A 21643-nucleotide genomic window follows, 5' to 3' on the forward strand; every position below is an offset into this window, starting at 1 on the left:
ATGCTATTAAGTTTCTTACTCTACATGCAAGAAATGAATGATAATACTAATAAATGCTTATTGAGAAACAAATGAATAAGATATAACTGAATATGAGAAGATATGAATGTAAAAACAAACCAATTTCATTATCATTCCTAAAGCTTTAATAATGTGTTTCACAACAAATAGCACCTCTGTAAGAATAAAAACCAGAACAATTGATTATCAAATACCTCCTGAACTAAGTGAAGGAAAAAATTCTAATAGCTGTCTCCATATCCACATGATTGAAGTTTTAAGGCTAAGAGATTCTTAATTCTTTAAATACGTATATGTGATACAGTATCAAATTAGGTTGATGAAATGCAATTCCAAGTATTTTAGAAACAGAGGAGATTAAACAGTTCATTTTACCTGGCCGTTCCTCAACAAGCACTGGTTCAGATATTTCAGATGACTTGCCTACCCCAGCATCATTCACTGCACGAACTTTGAAAACATAGGTATGACCCTCATGTAAATCAGTGACCTTAAACAAGATAAAGGGCAAAGCCAATTTAAAAAAACAATCTCAACTATTTTGTTTACTCATATGAAGATATTAGCAGAAGCTGAAGTTCAAATGCATATCTTTTTTATACTCAATCAGAATTTCTAGTACTCAGTTTTATATTAACATTATTCAATGAAAATGTTACCTTAAAATAGCGCTTTGAAGTAGGTTTTTCATTAGCAGTGATCCAGTCTTCTGTATCTACTTCTTTATAGTCCACTAAATACCCAGTAATAGGGCTTTTGCCTTCATACACAGGAGCTTTCCACAGAAGAACTAGTGATGTATTTCTAACTTCACATATCATGAGATCATAGGCAGGACCTAAAATATTTCAGATATTGGAAATTCACTTCAACATAATAAAGTTTTGCAAGCTGCTCCAGTAAAGGCTGAAATGCATCACTATAATTTTGATTGTATCTGCTTTCAAAAATCCCATCCTTTACAATACACCTGGTATATGTAGTATTTAGGCCATTTCCCCCTCATGGCTATGTACATCAATACCTGTCTCAAACAGTGAGTGATATTAGTATTCTGAAGCATACTTGCTTAGCTAGATCTCAGTAACTATATTTTAAGGTTAAGCTAATCATGTGGAAAATCCATGCAGTTTAAGATTTTCCAACAAGAAAGAGAGGCTTCTTGTCTATTATTTAACTCACCAGCCTCACATCAAAGTTGCTTCACTGAGTCTGATTCAGGTTCATAATTTAACACCAGGTTTTTTATCTTTTCATTACTATACATGAGCCATGATCTTTCAAAGTAATCCCAAATCCAGTGGCACCAAGGGACTTTGGATCAGGCTTCTTGTTCCCTGAGAAAAAAATTTTTATTGTGGACAGCTGAGAGGAACTTCTCAGGATGAATGGTATGTGTTAGAAGAGATATTTAAACCAAAAATATCCTGATACTCTACAAATAAGTGAGAGTTTATGTTAGCAACTACAAGGTTATGTTCTTCCTACTATACTTTCCTTCTCCTCCACCTACCTGTTGAAGTGCTATTCAGTCTAACTTATAGCAATTATTTTTACTATACTCTTGATATTTATTTACACTAGTAAATAAGAATAAATGTAAAGGCATAATTATATAAGTTTCCTACCACGGTTAAATTATATTGCTTGCTTCTTGTGCTTTAGATCTAGAAAGCTGAAGACCTAAGGATTAACTTGAGACTTAAGGATTTCCTCAGTTTTCAAGATATTCATTTTCCCTACAACATATCTTACAATTTAAAATAATCACAAAAAAAGAGTGGAAAGCCTTACAAATAAATCTAATTGCCATTCCAGCCTACATGATTTTAACTAACAATGAATGAACATAAAATTTGTAAAGGATGAAATTCAGCAAATACACTGGGGGAAAGAAAAAAAAAATTAGAAAAGTTTTTCTCCAAAGTGGATAAACACATTTCAGAAAATAAACATATTAAATACCTGTTTCAGACCTTATAAGGATAAATATTAGTTTTCTCATGGAAAGAATGCCATTTTCAAGGAACCTAAAGTACTCCCTCAGGGATCCTTAAAAATCCCAATCTGAATGTCCACATATCCACAAATAATGAAAAATACATTGACAAATGGATCTGGCAGAAATCTAGAGAGTAGAAGGAAAAGTGTAATGAAGTATATTCTATTCTGAGGAGTCTGAGACCCCAGACATTTCTTTTTATTTAAAGCAATGTAAGATAATCCATTAACTATCATTACTAAGACACAGAAACTCACAGAGACACCTAAGACTGAAGTTCTGTGGAAGGATGAAATAATTATGGACTCTGGGAAAAGAATCCATCACTTATGCTGGAAATCCTGCAAAAGGTTTTGGCCTTTCGAAGGAAACCTTTCTTCCATATCAAAAGGTGGAAGAATATTTTGTTGACACTGGGAATATATTGCAGTCACATTGCACTAATCCTCAGTACCTTTAGTAAGTCTGGGAAGAGGGTCAGGCTCTTTTTCCCAGTCTTCATTATTTATTTTCATTATTGCTCAACCATTGTTTAAAAATATATTTTGAAAAAGGCTTGTGAAATATTTAACAGGTTCAGAGATTTGAGGGTTTTTGCAGGGTGGGCAATGTTCTTTGCTTGTAGCCGGTTTTTTTAAGCAGGAGGAAAGCAATACTGTCAATTCAACTCATAGCATAATGAGAACAGTGTAATCACCCAAACACTAAAAAGATCAGATTGTTCATTATGGAAATTTCACTCTTTCCATTTCCTTAAAATACATTTCATTTCATTTCTTTATCTGTCATTTAAAATGAAGGATAATTTTCACTTCTTTACACACTGCATAATTTCAATTTTGTTTTGAAAAAACTGTAGAGAGCATAAATTGTAGCTAATTCCTTTTAAAAAAATAATTGTTCAAATGATGATCCATTTACACTAAATAGCACAAGATTATAAGAAAATATAATTAAAGTGAGTAAAGGTCAGGAGATTAACCCTTTTGCTATTGACATTTTGGTCATGTCATTAAATCCATTTGGCAAGATTTTTGAATTCTGAAGAATTTAACTAGAAAACATAAAGACAAACACCTTTTCAGCAAAGAATATGGGCATATAAAGGAACTACTTGGAACTTAATAGTGTTGTTTTTGTTTTAAAGGGCAAAAAGAGAGGGATTTGTAAGCAGGCAAATGACCTGCAGAAATTAGAGTTACAGGTGCTCTACTCAGCATTGAAAAATACTTATTTGGAATAGGGTTTCCAGTTTGTGCACTGCCACTACCACTGTAGGTTTGTTAGCACATTTTTCTAACACCTGGCTAATAATAATCTCTCAGGTAACACCTAGGTACAATCCAGGGGAAACACACCCACATGGGCACACTATAGGAGAATAGAAGACTAGCTGTGCCACTTGTCCCTACATCAAGAAACAGAAGAAACAGACCCCTCTCATGTTTTATTTATGACTGTAAGCTGATGTAGTTTTGGAGTCTGAAACTCCAGGAATATTCTTAACAGCCTGCATTTTTGGTGCAGAGATATTGTACAGGTGGTGAGTGTGAGGTGGAGCTTGTAGGGCTTGAAGAAGTGATAGAGATACAAGCATGGACTGAAGGCTCAATGTTCTTCTGAGCTGGTGAGAGCAGGGAATGAAAAGGACACTCAACATGCTAAGAAAAGGTCATCTGTTCCCCAGGAAAGAGACGTCATCATTAGAGTTGTGGCGGTAACGTTTAACAGATTTCAGAAGCAAGGGCAATCTCAACAGGAACTATGGAAGAAATTAAGCAAAATATATCCTGCAGAGTTTGGCTGGAACTCCGTGGCTGTGTTTTAAGGACGTTGAGATTCATGCAGAACTAATATACTTACCAGGTTCTGGCATAGTCCAGGCTTTACACTTAAAATGCTCACTGGGATCTGAAGGTTGACCTATTCCAACCAGATTTGCAGCAGCAACTTTGAATTCATAGAAGGCATCTTCAGTCAAATCCTCTACCTTTTTTCATTTGATAAAAAAATTCAATATATCAAAAGCCATTGTTTATATTCATTTAATAAATACTTGGATATAAACATTAGTTAATTGATTATCAGGGCTTAGTGCTGTGTGGAAGGGTCTAATTTGAAGACTTTACTCTTAAACCAAACACACTGGCGAGTTCTATATTATATGTCCACGTTTCAGCCACAAAATCCTTGCAATAACAGCACTCATATTTTGGCATGAAAAGCTGTAAGAGTTCAGAGCAAAGATTCAAGGAGCCGAGTCAATGAATGACCACTAGCAGATACTTACAGGTGAGTGTTCTAAAATTAAATACCTTCTTATATTGCTTGTGAATGGCTGCTCACAAGCCATTCACTTAAGCAAGAGTTAATTTTGTGTTTTGCTTAAAAAGGTCACAAAGGACTGATCTAGGAAGAAAAGGAAATTATAGGAAAATAAAAGAAAAAACAATCCAATTAGTTCCACAATGTTCTGATGTAACTCCAGGAGAGAGCCTCTCAGTAGCATTTTGGGCCTTGTATGAAACTTTCTCTTGATGCTACCTACCACTACAAAGTGAGAAAGTAAGCACTGGTAATGGGATGAGCAGAATCCATAATAATCCTCTGCAAACATCCCTGGTAAATTAACTCTGATTTATCTAATGAGCCCATCCCCACAGCAGCATCTCAGATTTTGAGATCAAAGTAGAGGACTAAAAGGCATGAATGTCTTGACACCCAGAACACCTCACACAGCAGCCCTCTTCCATCCTTCTTCTTCTAGAACACCGAAATATAAAAACCCAAGTCTTCTACACCTGATTCCTCTGAATAATTTTCCCGCAGTTATATTTAACCATATGTCTCAAGAGAGACAGCGAGGAGTGGTACTCCTAGTAGAGATACCAAAGAGTTTTAGATTTTCATGCATAAATAGTTGTCTTTGAAAATGTGAGATATAAAAGGATTTTGGTGTGATTTTTTTATTATAAAAAACATGTGATGGCAACAAACATATGGGGTAGCATCAAATACAAGACCAAAGCAAACAAGGTAACACAGAAAAGTCAGGCACTAAAGTAATTTAGACACACTTTCCTGAAGACAAGGAGCTATATAGTTTGACCCAAAAGATGGAAAAATAGATCAGTCTGTAAAAATGACTTTGAAATCTCAGGTTACTAAGGGAAAGAATATTTGTGGGGCTCCCATAGAATTATTTTATCAGAGAAGATTAAACCTTTAGTGATTTCCCAGTGCTGTAGTGAATATCTCAGGCATTCTCTGCTTGCAGTATGTCATAAAATATTCTATGCTACTAAAAGCTGTCTTGGTTTTGTTTACCATCAGTGTTTCACATTCTAGCCATTCAAACTAATGTATGAAGATGCACCTTTAGGAACAAATGCAGTTACTGGCAGGACTGACACTTAAATACCTAGTTAAATTCCCAGTGGTAAGCCCTAATTTACATTACTCATTTGTTTACAAATGCATTAAAAATAAAAATAGGTGCAAATCATTGCTTAGTATAGCCCTTTCATGCCTATCCTACCTGTCCTTTTTGATTTGTCACCATCCATGGTCAATCAGCTGTGTCAGAGATGCCACTCATAGAATCAGTCACAAGCACACATGCATCTGAGTATTGCTTCCTGCCTTCTGTGCATGAAACATTCTTCCTCAGCTCATCTGCATTATTATCTTCTACTTAAGTGTCAAATACCTGCAAGACTTACTTTTGTCCTAAGGTTTACAGGAAATTTGCTGACTTGCAGAAATAAAATTTTAAGTATTTATGAGTAAAATGGGATTGTTTAACTTAATTTAAAAGGCATCACATTGATTGATTACTTGCTATATCCTATCTCTCTAACTTTTCTCCATGGAAGTTCACACCCAAATTTCCCTATTTTAAGAAACATTACATGAGTTGCAGCTGCAAGCAGAAGTAATTTATTTCAAAACTGTACTCTATGAAGGAGGTGACGAGACATAATGCTGAGTTCATTAATAAACATGCTTTTTCAGCTGAAGGCAGATTTTGAGAGTAAGAACAGTTATCTTTTTTCTCAACTCATCCCCATTTTGTTTGCAAGTCCTCAGTCCTACAGAGAGCAGTTATCTGTCCTGCTAAATGCTTCCATCCTTTCTCTGTATGTTGTTATAGTGGTGATGTATACAGTGATCATTAATGAAAATAGCTTGGGGAACATTTTATAGCTCATTCCTCTTATTCCTTGTGAAAAATGTGCTTCACACTTTTCCCTCCAAAATTTACTTATCTCAGTGGTCTTATTTGTATTAGAATTTCACAGTAGGGGATGGCAATGATCTTTTACCCAGGTGTAACACTGCTGCACTCAGAATGGAAGTGCCTAGTTTTGTTGAAGTAATTATTTAAAGAATTTCTCTGTTAAAAAATGCCGAAGAAAAAAATTCAACTACAAAAATATAATGAGCAGAAAATACTAACCGTATAAATTGTCCGGGTAATAAGGGAAGAGTTGACTTCATGCCAGTTTTGATGGTTAGCTTCCCTTTTATCTATATAATAACCAAGGATTGGTGAGCCTCCACTGTATCTTGGTGCTTTCCAGCCAAGGGTCATTGAATTCCCATCACAGTTCAGAAGAGTGATACCATGAGGATATGAAGGACAAGCTACAAGGAAATAAGCAACCTGAGAGTTAGGACAGAGTCTAAAGCACTGCAGTGTAGAAGCTGCTTAGCATTTTTGATATTGCTTCTGTTTTCTGCAGCATACTCTCAGCTGCACAATGAGAGCAAAGTAGTTGTAAAGTTGCTAACCAACATTCATTTTATGACCAGACATAAACATGGAAGGTTTTAAAACATCTGCCTAATGTTTTGCCCTCTCAGAAGGTAGCAAGGAAGAATAGATGATCTTTAGATAATGCCAGTGTCTCCAAACCAAAAATTATGCTAAAATATTTAAATAGGTCAGAAGACCTCTTCCTAGGAAGAAAAAAAAAAAAAAGCTGCTCAAGTCATTATGGAATACAGTAAAAATCATCCAGTAAAAAAAGAAAAAATTCTATAAACTTGAATGAAATTAGTCATGCAACTGGCTGATCTGTGGCCACCACAGTTTTCCTGTACTGTCCTGATATTATATGCTTTATTCAGACTGTGACTGCTTTTTGACCCAGAAAGAAAATATTTAGATTTTCAGTAAGTTAACTTTTCTGCCTATGTTGAGGCAGAATAGTAATGTCCTTCAAGAGGTTCCTTGCATGGGTTTACTCCCTTCTGTAGCAGAAGCAGAAATGTCACCAAGGCACCTTCTTAGAGATGAATAAAACCCTTTTTCTGAGATTTTTAATCCCCTCCTACTGGCAAGCATCCCTTGTAGCAAGCAGTTTTGCATTTGTCATCCATACTTGAAAGTCTGCTCAAAGATACCCCTTTCTTGACACTGGAGTGCTTCAATCAGTACAGCTAAACACCTGTCCTTAAAGCTGATCTGATACCTTCAGTTGAATTACCAGTATAACTTGAGAGAATGTAACTTACCTCATTCAGAAGAGAATACAGTAGTTCAGTCCCTGATCTTGTATCTGTACTAGTGGTCACCATGAAAAGCAATAGCAATCAGCAGAGCTGCCCTTTCATACTTTTTTTTCAGATATGGCGCTATACTCAGAGGTCACAAAATGTGGCCTTTGTATGTACTGCCACTTCTTGGTAAATAAGAATGACTGTAGCAAATTTCTTTAAATAATCTTAAAGTAATACTACAGAAAGATTCTGGCCATGCTAATGCTAGGTCATCTATAAATAGTCCTGCTAAATTCCTGTAAAGGCTACAAAAATGGATAAAAGCTGTCCACATCCCATAAGTGTGTGCAAGATCCATGTGCTCTGTGTTTGATGATATACCCCATGCAACCCTCATCTCCAAAGCACACAGTGACAAATAGGTGCAAGTGCATTTACAACATTGTGGTGATAGATGTGCAAGTGTCCATGCACCACCTACCCATATGAGACACACTTCCTCCTAAAAAAGTCAAATAGAGTAACTTTGTCAGTAATATACAAATTTACTTTCTATTGACTACACTGAATTATAAATCTTTTAGAGAATTATTTCTCATAAATATGTCTACTGGTTTTCTCCAAGAGGTTGAGGGCACTCTGCTGGGGAAAACATGCCCTATTTAAAATTTTTCAGTATGGAGCTGACACTGTCCCTTAATTCAAATTGAACCATGATAGCCGAGACCCGCGTATTCTTTGTTGTAAACATTTATTCAACCCTTCACTCAACATGTACTGTTCCCACTGATGGCTGCACGACTGACCTTACACAGAAATTTTGTTTGTGGGACACCAGAGGAGGTAGACTGTGCTCCAACCTGGAGCAAACAAAGGGGATTTTCTATTTGGTTAAGTTACACAGTAATAAATCTTACTGGAACTCTTCTAAATGGAGCAGATACTGTGCTAAAATGTTTCTGAGTGTCTAAGTTCCTCAGAAACTAATTGTCTAACTCACTCACTATTTACATTTCTTTGATACAGCCTAGGAGCAAAAGGCAACCTGGCCATTAAAGTTCATCTTACCCAATATTTCTAACAGTCATTATAAATAACTTTTTTATAAAACAATATCTTTTCTCTAGAACAGCCACATGCCAGAGAACAGACATCATTAAACCCATGTGCATGATATTATATTATTGTATATTATTGTTGTAAATCAGACCAAAGGAGGTGATTGCTATAGGTATGTCACTCATTTGGGAAAGAAGAAGCTGAGCTGCACAGAATCACACTTACTAAGGGCTGCCTGCACTCTTACAGCCTCCGACTCCTGCGAGTTTTCGCTCAATCCTAAAGCATTCACAGCTTTCACACGGAAGACATACTGCTCTCCAGTTTCCAAACCATGAACAACAAACCTGGGTTAAAAAAGATAGCATCACATTAGTGTATATTTTACAGAAATCATTCTATGCTGTAACATGATATTGTTGTATCAATTAAAAAGCTCAACTTCATGAGTGCTTCACAAAGGAAAATATTTCCAAGAAGGAAACTGCAATAAAAGGCGTGATGTAGTACAATATAACTGGAAGAGACACTGTAGCAAAAATCACAGTACTCATCAGATTGTTAGTACTGATCTGGCAGGTGAAGTCAGATAAAATATATTATATTCCCTCTGAACTTTGTCTTGCTAAATTCTAATCTATTCTGGGAAGGAACTGCATTTTTCACCGTAGTTTTCTTGTCATTGTCAAAAATAGTTTTCAGTTTTGATCTGAGTTTCTTAGGTAATTACTGTACTAAATAAAATACTCAGAGCTATGCTATTGCACTATATGATCAAGTATGAAGAAATGAAATGGTTTTTTTCTTATTTTTGTGCTTTCTCAACCCCCTTTGACCAAGAATTAGTCTCTACTGTTTTTAATCATATTTCTTGACTACTTGAAAAAAGGACTCATCAGAATACAAATGTCAGCTAATGACTGACATAATACACTAAACAGTATGATGTGCTTGTTATAGAAAATACAAAGTAAAAATCTAATTTTTGCATTTGGTGATTGATTTCAATAAAAATAAATATGATTTTCACAGAGGAAATTACTTGAAGAATCTCATAATGAAGTTTGGTATCTTCAGGAGGGAATAAGAAATCATCAGAAATTGAAACAGTGCTAGTGTCATGACAAAGGAATCAGAAACAGGGTCCACTGTTCTTTATCCAGAGATGTAACAGATCAGGGAGCTCTGATGTTTCTGGAATGGGACACTTGGCTTTCCTGCACAATAGTGTCAGCTGCCAAAGCACTTTTGCCACCATATTTATAGCAGAAATGGCCTGACCTTTTCCTCTGTTATTCATGGACTATGATAAAGCTTTAGAATTCTCCCTCCTTTCTCATACTCTTCCTCATCAGGTCTGTTTAACCCACAACATAACTCATACTTTAAAAGGGCGTATTTTGCACTTTCCCGTGTCCAAGACACTCAGAATAATGTCTCTAGAGTTTGCTTTTAAAACTCAAAGCCAGGGAATAGAAAAATATATGAAAAAAATCAAAAGGTGAGAGAATGGCCCTGCAATTCAGAAATCTTGGCTCTGGGAGTCAGCAGACTGTTTTTCTTCCCATTCATTCAACATTCTCCTTCAATTATAATCCTATTGCTTAGCACATAAATTGTCTTTAAAATATCCTACAGTTTTCAAACTTCCCAAAAATACAGGAATGTTATCAATACCTGTTATATTTAATAGGTTTATGGTTACTGGGCTCCCAGCGGTTTGATCCCACCACAGAATACTCAATGTAGTAGCCATATAAATCCTCTTCATGTTTTGGTTTATCCCATTGAACTACAACTGATGTTTTTGTATTCCTTGTGGCCACCACCTGACCAGGTGCAGATGGTAAAACTAAGAAAAAGAAATAAAACATATACATATTAGAAAATACATAAAAATAAAAGTTATTTGATCATATTTAATCACTACAGCTGTAACTACTCCTATCATGTTAATATTGTTATATGATATGCATTTTAATATATTTCTTTAAGTCTGCATACCTATATATATGTGTGTATACAAATATACTTTTTTCAATTTTTTTCTCAGAATGCTCGGTGAGGCTCCTTACCCATATGATTTTATACAGGTTTTATGACAGCCAATTATAGGACCACATATTTTCAAATATGAGTGTGGATAAAAGCATACAATATGAAAATCTTTGCTCACTAATTTCTCTCTCAAATAAGAGGTTGATGTATAGCCTATGTCCCTTTAGCATTACTGTGCCAGTAAAAAATGCACATATAGTTTTATAGAGATATGATATCATGAGGATTAAGAAATAATGTCTTACAGTTAACTAATGACAACCCCAATTCCAAAAATATGAGCTTTTCAGGATAACTTTAAGCATATATTTGAATGCCAAAATCTTATCTAAAAGTAGCTAGATGAATGTCATAGAAGCATAGGAACACTGGTTGGAAGGGATCTCTGGGGATCACTTACTCCCTCTAGCCCATCACTGAGAGTGGGATCCTCACCAACACTAAACTGGTGTGTCAGTCACAGATTTGTACGAGTCTTGAAACCTTCTGACAATGGAGATTTCACAGCCTACCTGCACAACCTTTTCCAGCAGTGCCCTCCTGCACCTTGCACCTTTCTCGTTAAAAGAGTATGTCTAGAATGAATTTATTAAGCTACAATTTTTGGCTCTTGCCTCTATTTGTCATTTGACAATGCTGAGAAGTTTGACACCATCATCTTTGTAAGTCTTCAAACTAAATAAACATCTCTCTAATCATTCACATTCTCTAATCCCTCGATCATCTTGGTTGCCATACAGAGGACCTCTCTGATTTACAACAATCCCTGTTGACTAAGGAAGCCAGAACTGGGAAACAGCACTCCAGGACCAACCTCAACACCACCAAGAAAAAGAGGATAAAGCTTCCTCCAATCTGTTGACTACAGTTCTCTCAATGTACCATAGTATGCAGTTTACTTTACATGCAAAGAAAGTTCATTGTCAGTTTACACCGATCTAAACAGATGAATGTGCATAAATAGAACCAGAAATATTGAGATCCAAATGGAAAAAAAAATCTTAGTAAGAATCAGCACACAGTCTGTACACTATAATATATCTGTCTGAGCTTTCACAATGCAAGAAATAAAGCAAGGTCTCAGCCTAACACATCAGGTTAAAACAAGCACCCAGTACTCGCCTTTTGAAGATATTTTAGTTTCCTTAGATTGATACTGCAGAGAACTGCAAGCATCATGAAACAAAAGAAAGGCAGCATGTCTTCCACTTAGTCTTTCAATATTAAAAAAAAAAAAACTTAAATACTTTGTGCAATAAACTTGTAAGATCAAATGGATTCAGTCTGATAAATGTACCTACATTTGGGCTTTTATGTATGTCTACAAGCACATATCCTTGAGCTGCCTCTGTAGTCAAAGAACTAGGGCTCAACTCAGTTACACAAATAATTTAGGGCCATTTTGGACCATCTGACACTTCTTCATGGAGTTGTCAGACATGACTCGGGAGATAGAACCTACAGTCCTCTGGAATGGCAAACTGAAAGCATTTGAAAAAGATGTCACTTTGGCCAGTTAAACTGAGCCTTCCATCAGTGCTTGGTAGGGTCCTGAAAATTATTCTTCTCACCCCAAAAGAGAGACTCTACAGCTGGGTGACATGGGGCAACTTATGACAACATCAGCCAGCTTATATTCCAGGCTCCAGTTGCCACAGTCAGAGCAGAAGCATCTACTGCACCTGTAGATACCTACATGGAAACACCTAAATTGAGATTTTAACCACAAACTGAATATTCCTTTACCACTCAATTAAATAGCATGATTTTAAGTATCATTTAGGATGGCCTAGGATGTCCCAACCATTCTTTAGTTTCTGCTCATAAGGTACCAACAGTCACTATGTAATGATTTCTGCCCCCATGAAGGTGTCCCTGTCACCCTTAAGAATATCAAATGACACTAAGTGCAGGCAACTAAAAGGAGCCAAGTGTTTCTGATATATTTTAGCTCAGGTAGCAAACTCTGTCTCTGAAAACAGTGCTGATGTTTCTCTTTAAAATAGATTCTTCTGCATTGTGCCCAATTTAAAGCTGTGAGTTATGCAGAAGGTGTTGTGTTAACCTCTAAGGGATAGCTTATTTTCTGTACTAAGTGCAATAAATACAGTGTTTTTCTTCCCTACCTTGGGGAATGTTGAACGGTTTAAATAATTTATATGCATTAATGAGACATCAAATCAAGAATATATGAAAGCAAAAAATGCTTTTCTTTGTCATGTAGTCACAGATCAAGCTGAAAGTATGGATTGTATTTTTAACTGCGGTATATCAGATACTGTAAATATTTTATATATTACTAGAAAGTGCACTAGTAAGATATGTGCACTTAAGGTGACAGTTATTAATACATCAAGCTGCTGTGTGTGGCTTCTGTAAAACTGCAAAAACAAAACAAATATTTCAAAAACAAGATTAATAGCCACTCCCTAAATTTTCATTTGTGTTTTTGAATGTGACCCCAAGATAAACACTTCATTTTCATTTGGAAAATCACCACTGAATATGTAGTTGTATCTTTCCCTGAAGTCTGCTCATCTGTATGACAGAGGAATAGTGCACTACCAGCAATTTGCAACTCAGAATACTAAGAAAGAAATGAAAGGCTACCTTATCTAGATGAAACTGTAGGGAATTAGGTAGTATATAATTACCTGAGCCAGCAAATATAATTATCAAAGTTAGTGATTAACCTATTTTTTGATGTCACATTAATAGAACACTAAAGAGCGAATAACTAAAAATAATTATACTGATTATTGTTTTCAGTAGCAAGGCTTGTGATCACTAGGAAAATTCAGGGAAGTCTCTAAAATTTAGAATCTTGGCTTTTTTAAATCCTTCACAGAACTGAACACAAATAAAGTCAACTACTATTATTATAGTTATACTCTAATGAGAGTTGTCCATTTCCAGTTTGCAAAATATCTACAGTTTTTAATATTAATGTCTTGCAATTAATACCTTACCAATAGTATCTTGTGGTTGAATAGGTTCTGTGATTTCAGATGGATCACTGATGCCATTTTTATTTGCTGACAACACTCGGAAAACATATGGTTTTCCTTCTGCAAGGTCAAACACTGCATAGCGAGGAGATTTTACTGCAACCTGTGCATTGACTCTTTGCCAACTTCCACTGCCAACCATGGACTACAAAAAACAACAAAAAAGCCATGAATCATTTCTGTGAACTGTCAAAAATTGAACATATTGCTGTATTGCATCCTGTCATGAATTTATTTGAGAGCTATGAGAGAAGGATCACTCTCAAATGCCTGACTTAAACATATGCAAATTCTCATTGCTGCTGTATTCCATTACTCTACAAAAAGATCTGAATAGCTCACTGTCTCCTTGCCTGTCTTGACTTCAATACATGCACACTTGGACATACAGCCAGCTTTCTTTCAGGGCTATGACTGTCAACTGTGATTGGCCCCAAAGAATTACTCACATGTCCTGCAAAACTCACATGAACACCTAAAGGTTTGGAGTCAAGCAAACAAGCCCTAATCCAAACTCTGCAGAAAGGTAGGGAGGGAAATGTTACTTTACTCACCACTTTATTTATTCTGTTGGGTAAGGTCATGTCCCCTAAAAGCATTCATCAAATAAAGTAATTACTTTTGTGTATTCTCAGTGCAGCAGCTGAGCTTATCATCACCCCAACTGCACATGGAGGAGAGCCAGAAAATCAGTACTCTGAGAAAAGTCTGCTGTCCATTCAATTTCCCACATCAACTGTTACTCTAACCAAAAATTAGTCATGGAATCTTTCGGAAATTTCAGTAAAACTCAAGTGCCTAATAAATAGATTGAAGAAAATTTCCTTGGCACGTAGATAGGTGCATAGAAATTACATGTTTATAAAATTTTGGAACATAAAGTCTGGGAGCAAAATCTGATAGACTGTGTGAATTTCTTAGAGGAGGAACAGTGTCTCCATGGGTGCTTGGAAACTACCCTTTATATAATGACACCTACAATAGACAAATAATAATAATAATGTAAACAGCTGGAGTCTATATATCAAAATCTTTCTCATAGGTACTGAACCCACCTAGGGTTCTCAACAAAAAAAAAATAAATATAACATCAATTTTCTTCAGAATAAAAAGTTTTAAAATATGAAATAAATATTATTTTGCCATACATTTTACTTCTTGCCACGAAAAACATAAATTTCTTTTTTTCACAAAGAATCAGCATCTTGTTCTGTGGTTTGATTTGATTTATCTGTCAAAAAAGTATTTCAGGAGAACATAGAAAATTCCTTTCTTTTTGTGTCTCTTGAAGGCTTTACAAATACATTTTTATTCTTCAGGATGGAATCTTCTTTATTTAAAATAAAATAGAAACTGTTGTAAATTAACAGATGACAGTGGAAAGCAAAAAACAAACATTCACCTATGAATTGACTAAGCTGTTCATAGATACCAGTTATTTATGCAAAAATATTTTAGATTCGGGTATTAATTAGTACAATAAAGCTCTTTTTTCTAATAATAGCCTTTCTGTCCCTATTCTCACTTTCCTTCAGTAAGTCTCATGTTTAAATGAGACTTTTTGTCATCATTGTCATTTACTGCGTACTTTGTATTATACAAATTTATTTGTATAAAACAAGCAGACACTGTATCTTTTCTAATTCATTCTTAGAATCAAATCATCCAACCAGATGTAGGTGTCCACTCAATCGAAACCTCTGAGCTTTTTATCTGAGCTTTTCTGCATATTCTGGAACTAATAAGGTGTTTCCATGACAAGAGCTGGTTCAAAATCCTTACATTGATATTCCTGAAATGTATAGATAAGCAAAGACATATGTAAGTGGGAATAAATGCAAGAAAGGATTATATTTTATTATATAGAAAGATAAACTAGATACTTATTTCTATGAAAATTTGCATTACTTCTTTTGAATCTATATGGCAGAGTGGGAGAAATGGTCATACTTGCTGGAAAATTTAACCAGTGAGTGGTTTTCACTTTATATCAATTTGTTCAACATCCAGCAGGTAATGATGATGAAGAGTGTATAAATGGCCTATGGAGTTCTTTTGAAGTGGAGGGGTTTTTTGTCTGTCTGAGAGGGAAAAGACAAGCTGGGGGGGCTGCAAAAAAAGGAGTGACATGAACAGGACAGCTGGGGAATAAATTGTTTAGGGATGTGCAGAATTTTAGATGTGCAAAGAAAAAAACTTGCGTAGTAAGGGCCTGAGGAAAGGCTGTTACAATATTCATGGTGCAAATTGAATGTGTGGCAGTTTTATGAAGAGGTTTAGTGTTTGTGGACTGGTAAGAGGGTGCATGTGCTAGAGGCATAATTCATAAAAACTAAGTATAGCTTGACCTGAGTTTTAGAGGTCAGGTATGAGGCCCATTTTACCTATGACAAAAGCTTTGTAACAAGTTGCTCTAACCCAATATCATTTAGAAACATGGTTCAGGGAGAGATTTATCTAAAATTTATTCACTTAGGTGGATGAAGAACAAACTTCTCCTACTGTGAACACTGAAGTCCCCTTTCAATCCAAAGAGAGGAGGAAGGCAGCCACAAAGAGTACCAGGGACCAGTGAACCTGAGACAGGCATCTGCCTCTTTGCTGACCTTACAGGGGATAAATTGGAAATGTCAGTGTATAGTAGATGCTGCCATTAGCCTGCATAAAGTGAGGATCAAATTATGAGTTACTTTTTATTCCTTGTTCTATCACAGAACTAACAGAAACTTCCCTTTTTTACAGAGAGATTGAAAACTTACAATTGTGCCTATAGGATTGTGAAAACTATAGACGTTTCTTTTATTTATTTTCTTTTTTAACCGCTACATACATAATTATTTGTTCCCATTTTGACAGCAGTAAGCAAATAGCATAGGGGAGTACTTTTCTCTGGTCCTTGAATTTCAATGCTCATTAAAACTTGCAGTAAGACATTTGATTATTCATGCTTCTCTAATATCCCACTTCCAAATCCTGGAAGACCACAGTTTTATTGCCCATTCTGCAGATCTGAAAATGGTTTGAGTGTGACTGCCCACAGCAATGAAGCACCTTTCAACACAACACCATTATACATTGCAGTACCTTCTCAATGAAATACGTCAGTGGCTCCCTGCCACGGGGAACAGGTGGATCCCAGCTGAGTACAACATATGTTTTGCTGATTTCTGAAGCATGTACATTGGTGGGAGGACTTGGAATCTGAACATCCCCTGTAAGATTAATAAATGCAGCAAGTGTTAAACAGCAGATTAACTCCTGGGTCAGCATTCAGGGTACAGCTCATCTTTCTGATTCAACTTTCCCACCCTGCACTGCAATGCTCAGCTATTAGGGGCTGTGATATCATCTGTGCAGTTCACCTGATCACTTCAATTAAATTTTGATAAATAAAACTTCAGTATTAATAGCTAGTTACTTACTCTTTCAGTAAAGGTCAAATGTGCTCCCTGAAATTCTTGTGCATTTGTCACACATTTTTCTTTTATCACATTTGAATTACTTCAATCTCCTAGTAAAACCTTACTCACTACATGCCAACATTTTTTGATCAAAGACAGAAGTCTAAAGACTTATTATGAGAAATTAGAATTTAAAAAAGTAGCTGGAAGAGAAGTACAATCAGAAAAGAAGCTTTAAAACAAATAGAAAAGTGGGAAAAAGAGCAGAACCTATTAGCAATGTATCCTATAACATAATGGCATTATCAGCTGTATAGTCTAAAGCATTTCTAAAATCTGTGAATCAGAGACACAAAAATATGTCACCAGCCCTGTGATGGCTCTAACACATAGCGTGGCCTGATCAAACCCCTCTCCCTACTCACTCTGCAGAGTCACCAGCAGTGTTAGAGCCAACCTGCCTACCCTGGGCCAGCTCAGCCTTTCATGGTCCTGCTCACTGACTGCAACATGAGAAAAAGCTGGTTCTGCTATCCAAGGAATTGCAATGGGGTAAAACAGCACCAGATGGGAGAGTGACCTGTGATGGTCCTGTGATGGACCTCTACACAGGCACAGCTACACAGCCCTGAAGAAGCTTTGACTTGGTAGTAGGTCAGAAGTGGTAACTCAGCAGGCACCTAAAAATTTTTTCTTTGTGGCTTGTGATAGAAAAATAAAAAATCTTTTTTCTTTTGAAGGTCATTTTTTCTACTTCTCAGGCTAAGAAAAGAGCATATATCCTCTAAATGTTTGTCTTTAAAAAAGAGAAAAATATTTCAGTAATAATCTCTAAATCATGTCAGTGATATTTTAAACTATTATATATATCTGTAGAATGAACCAGACTCAATATTTACACTAAATATTATTTTATCATATATAATTACCAAATCAAAACCAAACCTTTTTTAAAGCAAACTGACATATCCAATGAAAATTTATTTCTCACAATGCTTTCTATATTTGATTTCCTACAAATCTACTTTTTTTCTTTCAGAAAGATACATGAATCAGCTGAGTTTAAGATGAAATTGACGACATATACTCAAGAAAATTAAAATAATCCTTCACAGCATTAAGAAAAAAGGCTTCCAAGTGACTTCAAGTAACAAAATCTCAACATGTTTTATTTCATTCTTACAAAACAAAAGCTTCCATACTTTGTAATGATATAACATGGTGGTACAGAATGGCTGCCAGAATGGGATATCAGCCTGCACTAAAAGGAAAACCACCTGTGATCTGTGAGATTGCTCTTTCAGAAATAGTCTCCAATCTTGCAGATGAAAGTAGTGATTTACATTAAAAAATGATATTTCAATATTTATACTCTATTAAATATGAATATTCATGTGATAGAAATGCAAATATCATTATTTATGACTATTCCATAGTGGCCATTTACTGGACCTGATCATTCTAAGGCAATCCTGAGAGCAGAAGAATGATCTATGAAGCCAAACAAGACAGCCAAAAAATCTGATATTGTTATGTGCCTCTGATCCTGTAATACCCATATCAATTAATTTAGGGTACTATTACAAAAATAGAGAAACTTCATCTGTCCTGCCCATGCACTGGGAAAGCCATTAAATGTCTGATTCTCCTTCAAACTACATTTGTTCTCAGACACTTTTTTTTTTTAAATTTTGATCCAATGTAGTTAATAATTTTAACAGTTTAAGTGTAAAGAAGGTCATTATTCAAGTATAAAAGCCAAATCATTCCACAGAGAAACAACCAAAACCAGAAAAAATTCAAACTTTGTCTCAAAAGTTGTCAGGGATCTCTCCAATTCTCCCGAGGCAAAACATTACTTAGTCTATAATTTTAACCTTAAGAATAACCTCCGTATTCAGGTAGATATATATTATTTAAAGAATTGAGATGAATTGCGCAAGTTTTTATGAGAATGGCAATAACTTGCTCAAATAGTCAAAATCAGGCCAAAAAACCTTTACTTAGCTCCAGAAAGCTAAGTATGAAAGAGAGGAAATATGAGCAATCAAATGGGCATTTAAATGTTCAGCCATTTAAGTCAGCTTAGCACTAGTAAAAGCAAAAAGGTGAGAAAATGCTGTTGACATATAAAAGTTTTGCTGTTGACAGTGTGATGTTCTCCATCTTTTTGGACATCACTCCTCGCTTGTGCTCTTTCAACCTTGCAAGTCATAATGTGGCTTTATTTCTTAATATAGAGACTTTATCACTAGATGGATTTCTTTCCAAGTTATGTTTCTAGCTATGATGCAAAATTCCAGGAGAATAAGCAGAAGTAGTGAAATTGCAGAAATGCTACATACCTTCAAGGTCATCCTTACTGATCACAATCTTTCTCCCTTCATCCACATGAACAACTGTTGATCAAAATATTCAATTAGTTTCTCAAACTAGTTCAATATATTTACAAATTTTGCAAATTATTGTTTTTCATGTGTTCAAAAACCTGTATACATCTGTTTCTATAATGTTGTTATTAAATCTTTCCCCAGATAGAGTCAACTTCAAGTCATATACTGTTTTTTTCACCTTCATAGGAAAGCAGGGCATGATAGGACAGTACTATTCAAAGATGTGCTAAATAGCAAGAGTCATAGTCACAGTAGATGGATTTGAGGCAGATTAGTAATCAATTGTGTCATGAAGTTCACTTTTTTTATAGGAATTAATCATAAAGCATACACACGTACATAAAACACATGTAAAGGAAATCTGAGCATATTCAGCTCAGATTTTACAGGCAACACTGGGGCAGTGCTTTAAGGTATTCATAATTACTTTAATTCCCCTCTGACTACAAGGAGCACATGAAACAGAAGGTGTGCAAGTACATGATATACAGAATCTGCACAGGGGTTTAGGACAAGGCTAAATCAATAAAACTACTCCCCAGGGTAAGCTGGCTTGCTCTATTCATGAAGAAGCTCTCATAATGCTACTTCACAGTCTGTAGTGAGATATTCAATCAAAGGAAGAAATAAACTCTTCTCCTTAGGTTAACTGGGAAAACAGAATCCTAATTTATTTTTTTTTTTAAGAAGCCTTGAATAACCTACTTTGTGTTCTCTCCAGGTCAAGGGGGTCAAGCGCTGCAACTGGTTCGGAGGCTCGAGAAGGCCGGCTAATGCCGGCACTGTTCACTGCCCTCACACGGAACACGTATGACCGCCCCTCTTGAAGACCAGTCACAGGATACTTGCAGACTTTTACAGGAGCATCATTGCACTGGACCCAGTTCTCCAGACCTACTTCACATCTTGGAATAGCAGAAGGCAGACTTTGTTAGTATCACCTCACAATAAATATGCCCCATGACACCCACACCAGGTCAGAACCACAGAAGTCACCTTTGCTAGGCTGAGGAGCTAAACCATTTACCTCATTAATGAAAGTCACACACTTTATACACTCTTCTCTGGTCAGAGATCCAATCCCCACTCTGTTCATATTTTTTTCATAATGCAAAGATCATTTTTCTTCCATGGTTTTTGGCCTTTTCAAATCTATCTGCTTCCCTTCTGCTTGGTTCTTTTCCTTGCCATGTAAAGAATTAATTATTCACTTTCATTTTTAACATTCATCTCCACAGAACATGATGAATTTGCAAGATTCACCTAATGATTTTCATTTCTTCTTTGTCATATTTTCAAGTAAATTTCTTTGTGTCTTTCCCTCCCAAAATGACTGAGCCACAGGGTATGGAAGTCATCAAGAAGAAGAGTGATATTCTCATACTGACTCCTTTGTGAGTACATATATAGTTTGTGTCCTACTAATATAAACTTTTGTGTAGAAAACTCTCTGTTGCCCTGACTGTACCAGAAAAAAGTAATGTCATGATCAAGAGCTCCTTGGCACTGCAGTGATACAAGCAATGTGTCAAATGGCACATCTGACTAGATTATACACAATATAGGTGAAATACTCCTATGATCTATGTACTGCATAAATTGGATATAGATGGTAGAGTCCCCAGGTCTCAAGTTAATTTCCTCATACTGACTGCCATTCATAAACCTCTATTTTTCCAGTTATTCCCAGACAGTTATCTTTGAATTACACCAAACGACAGGGAAGCAAATAGCAATGAGCTGCAAATGTTGCTTTTAAGTGCACAGCAGTATACATGACGAAATAATTTCAGTAAGGCTTTGCTGACTGACAGTTTCAGACACTAAGGATCAGATGATCTGCTCTGGCTACAAGGAGCAAGAACAAAACATAAAAAACAGTGCTTGGATCCCCTGCTCACCAGCTGCCTGCACTGAGCTGAACCCCCAGCAAAGTGCAAAGCTCACTGAGGGACAGAAGCCTGCCAGTCTGATTTAAACTGCAAACTCCCAGGAGCCCAGGCCTTGAACTCCTGATATACTACATTTATGAAAGAAATAAAAACATAATGTAATAACTCCTAGGTTTCAGCTTCTGCAGTATAGAGATTAAAGAGGCTAAATCTAATTCAAGATGCCCATGAATTCTAGCTTTTATAAATTAAATACTGTCAGGGCTCATTCTCTGATGTGCCCATATCCATACTATTGAACATT

General features: G+C 35.9%; 1 protein-coding gene across 1 annotated transcript in view; it reads right to left on the reverse strand.

The window, feature by feature from the left end:
• MYOM2 (myomesin 2) overlaps window positions 1–21643 on the reverse strand; it is a 75317-nt gene that overhangs the window by 25207 nt on the left and 28467 nt on the right. The window contains exons 13-22 of the mRNA XM_064710124.1: window positions 20153–20352; window positions 19400–19453; window positions 16738–16865; window positions 13615–13798; window positions 10265–10439; window positions 8813–8934; window positions 6483–6670; window positions 3887–4013; window positions 681–859; window positions 397–511 (exon numbers count right to left, since the gene is read on the reverse strand). Of these exons, the coding sequence (XP_064566194.1) occupies window positions 397–511; window positions 681–859; window positions 3887–4013; window positions 6483–6670; window positions 8813–8934; window positions 10265–10439; window positions 13615–13798; window positions 16738–16865; window positions 19400–19453; window positions 20153–20352 (1472 nt within the window). The remainder of the gene's footprint in view (window positions 1–396; window positions 512–680; window positions 860–3886; window positions 4014–6482; window positions 6671–8812; window positions 8935–10264; window positions 10440–13614; window positions 13799–16737; window positions 16866–19399; window positions 19454–20152; window positions 20353–21643) is intronic.

This window comes from Zonotrichia leucophrys, chromosome 3 (assembly GCF_028769735.1).
Source record: "Zonotrichia leucophrys gambelii isolate GWCS_2022_RI chromosome 3, RI_Zleu_2.0, whole genome shotgun sequence".
NCBI lineage: Eukaryota > Metazoa > Chordata > Aves > Passeriformes > Passerellidae > Zonotrichia > Zonotrichia leucophrys.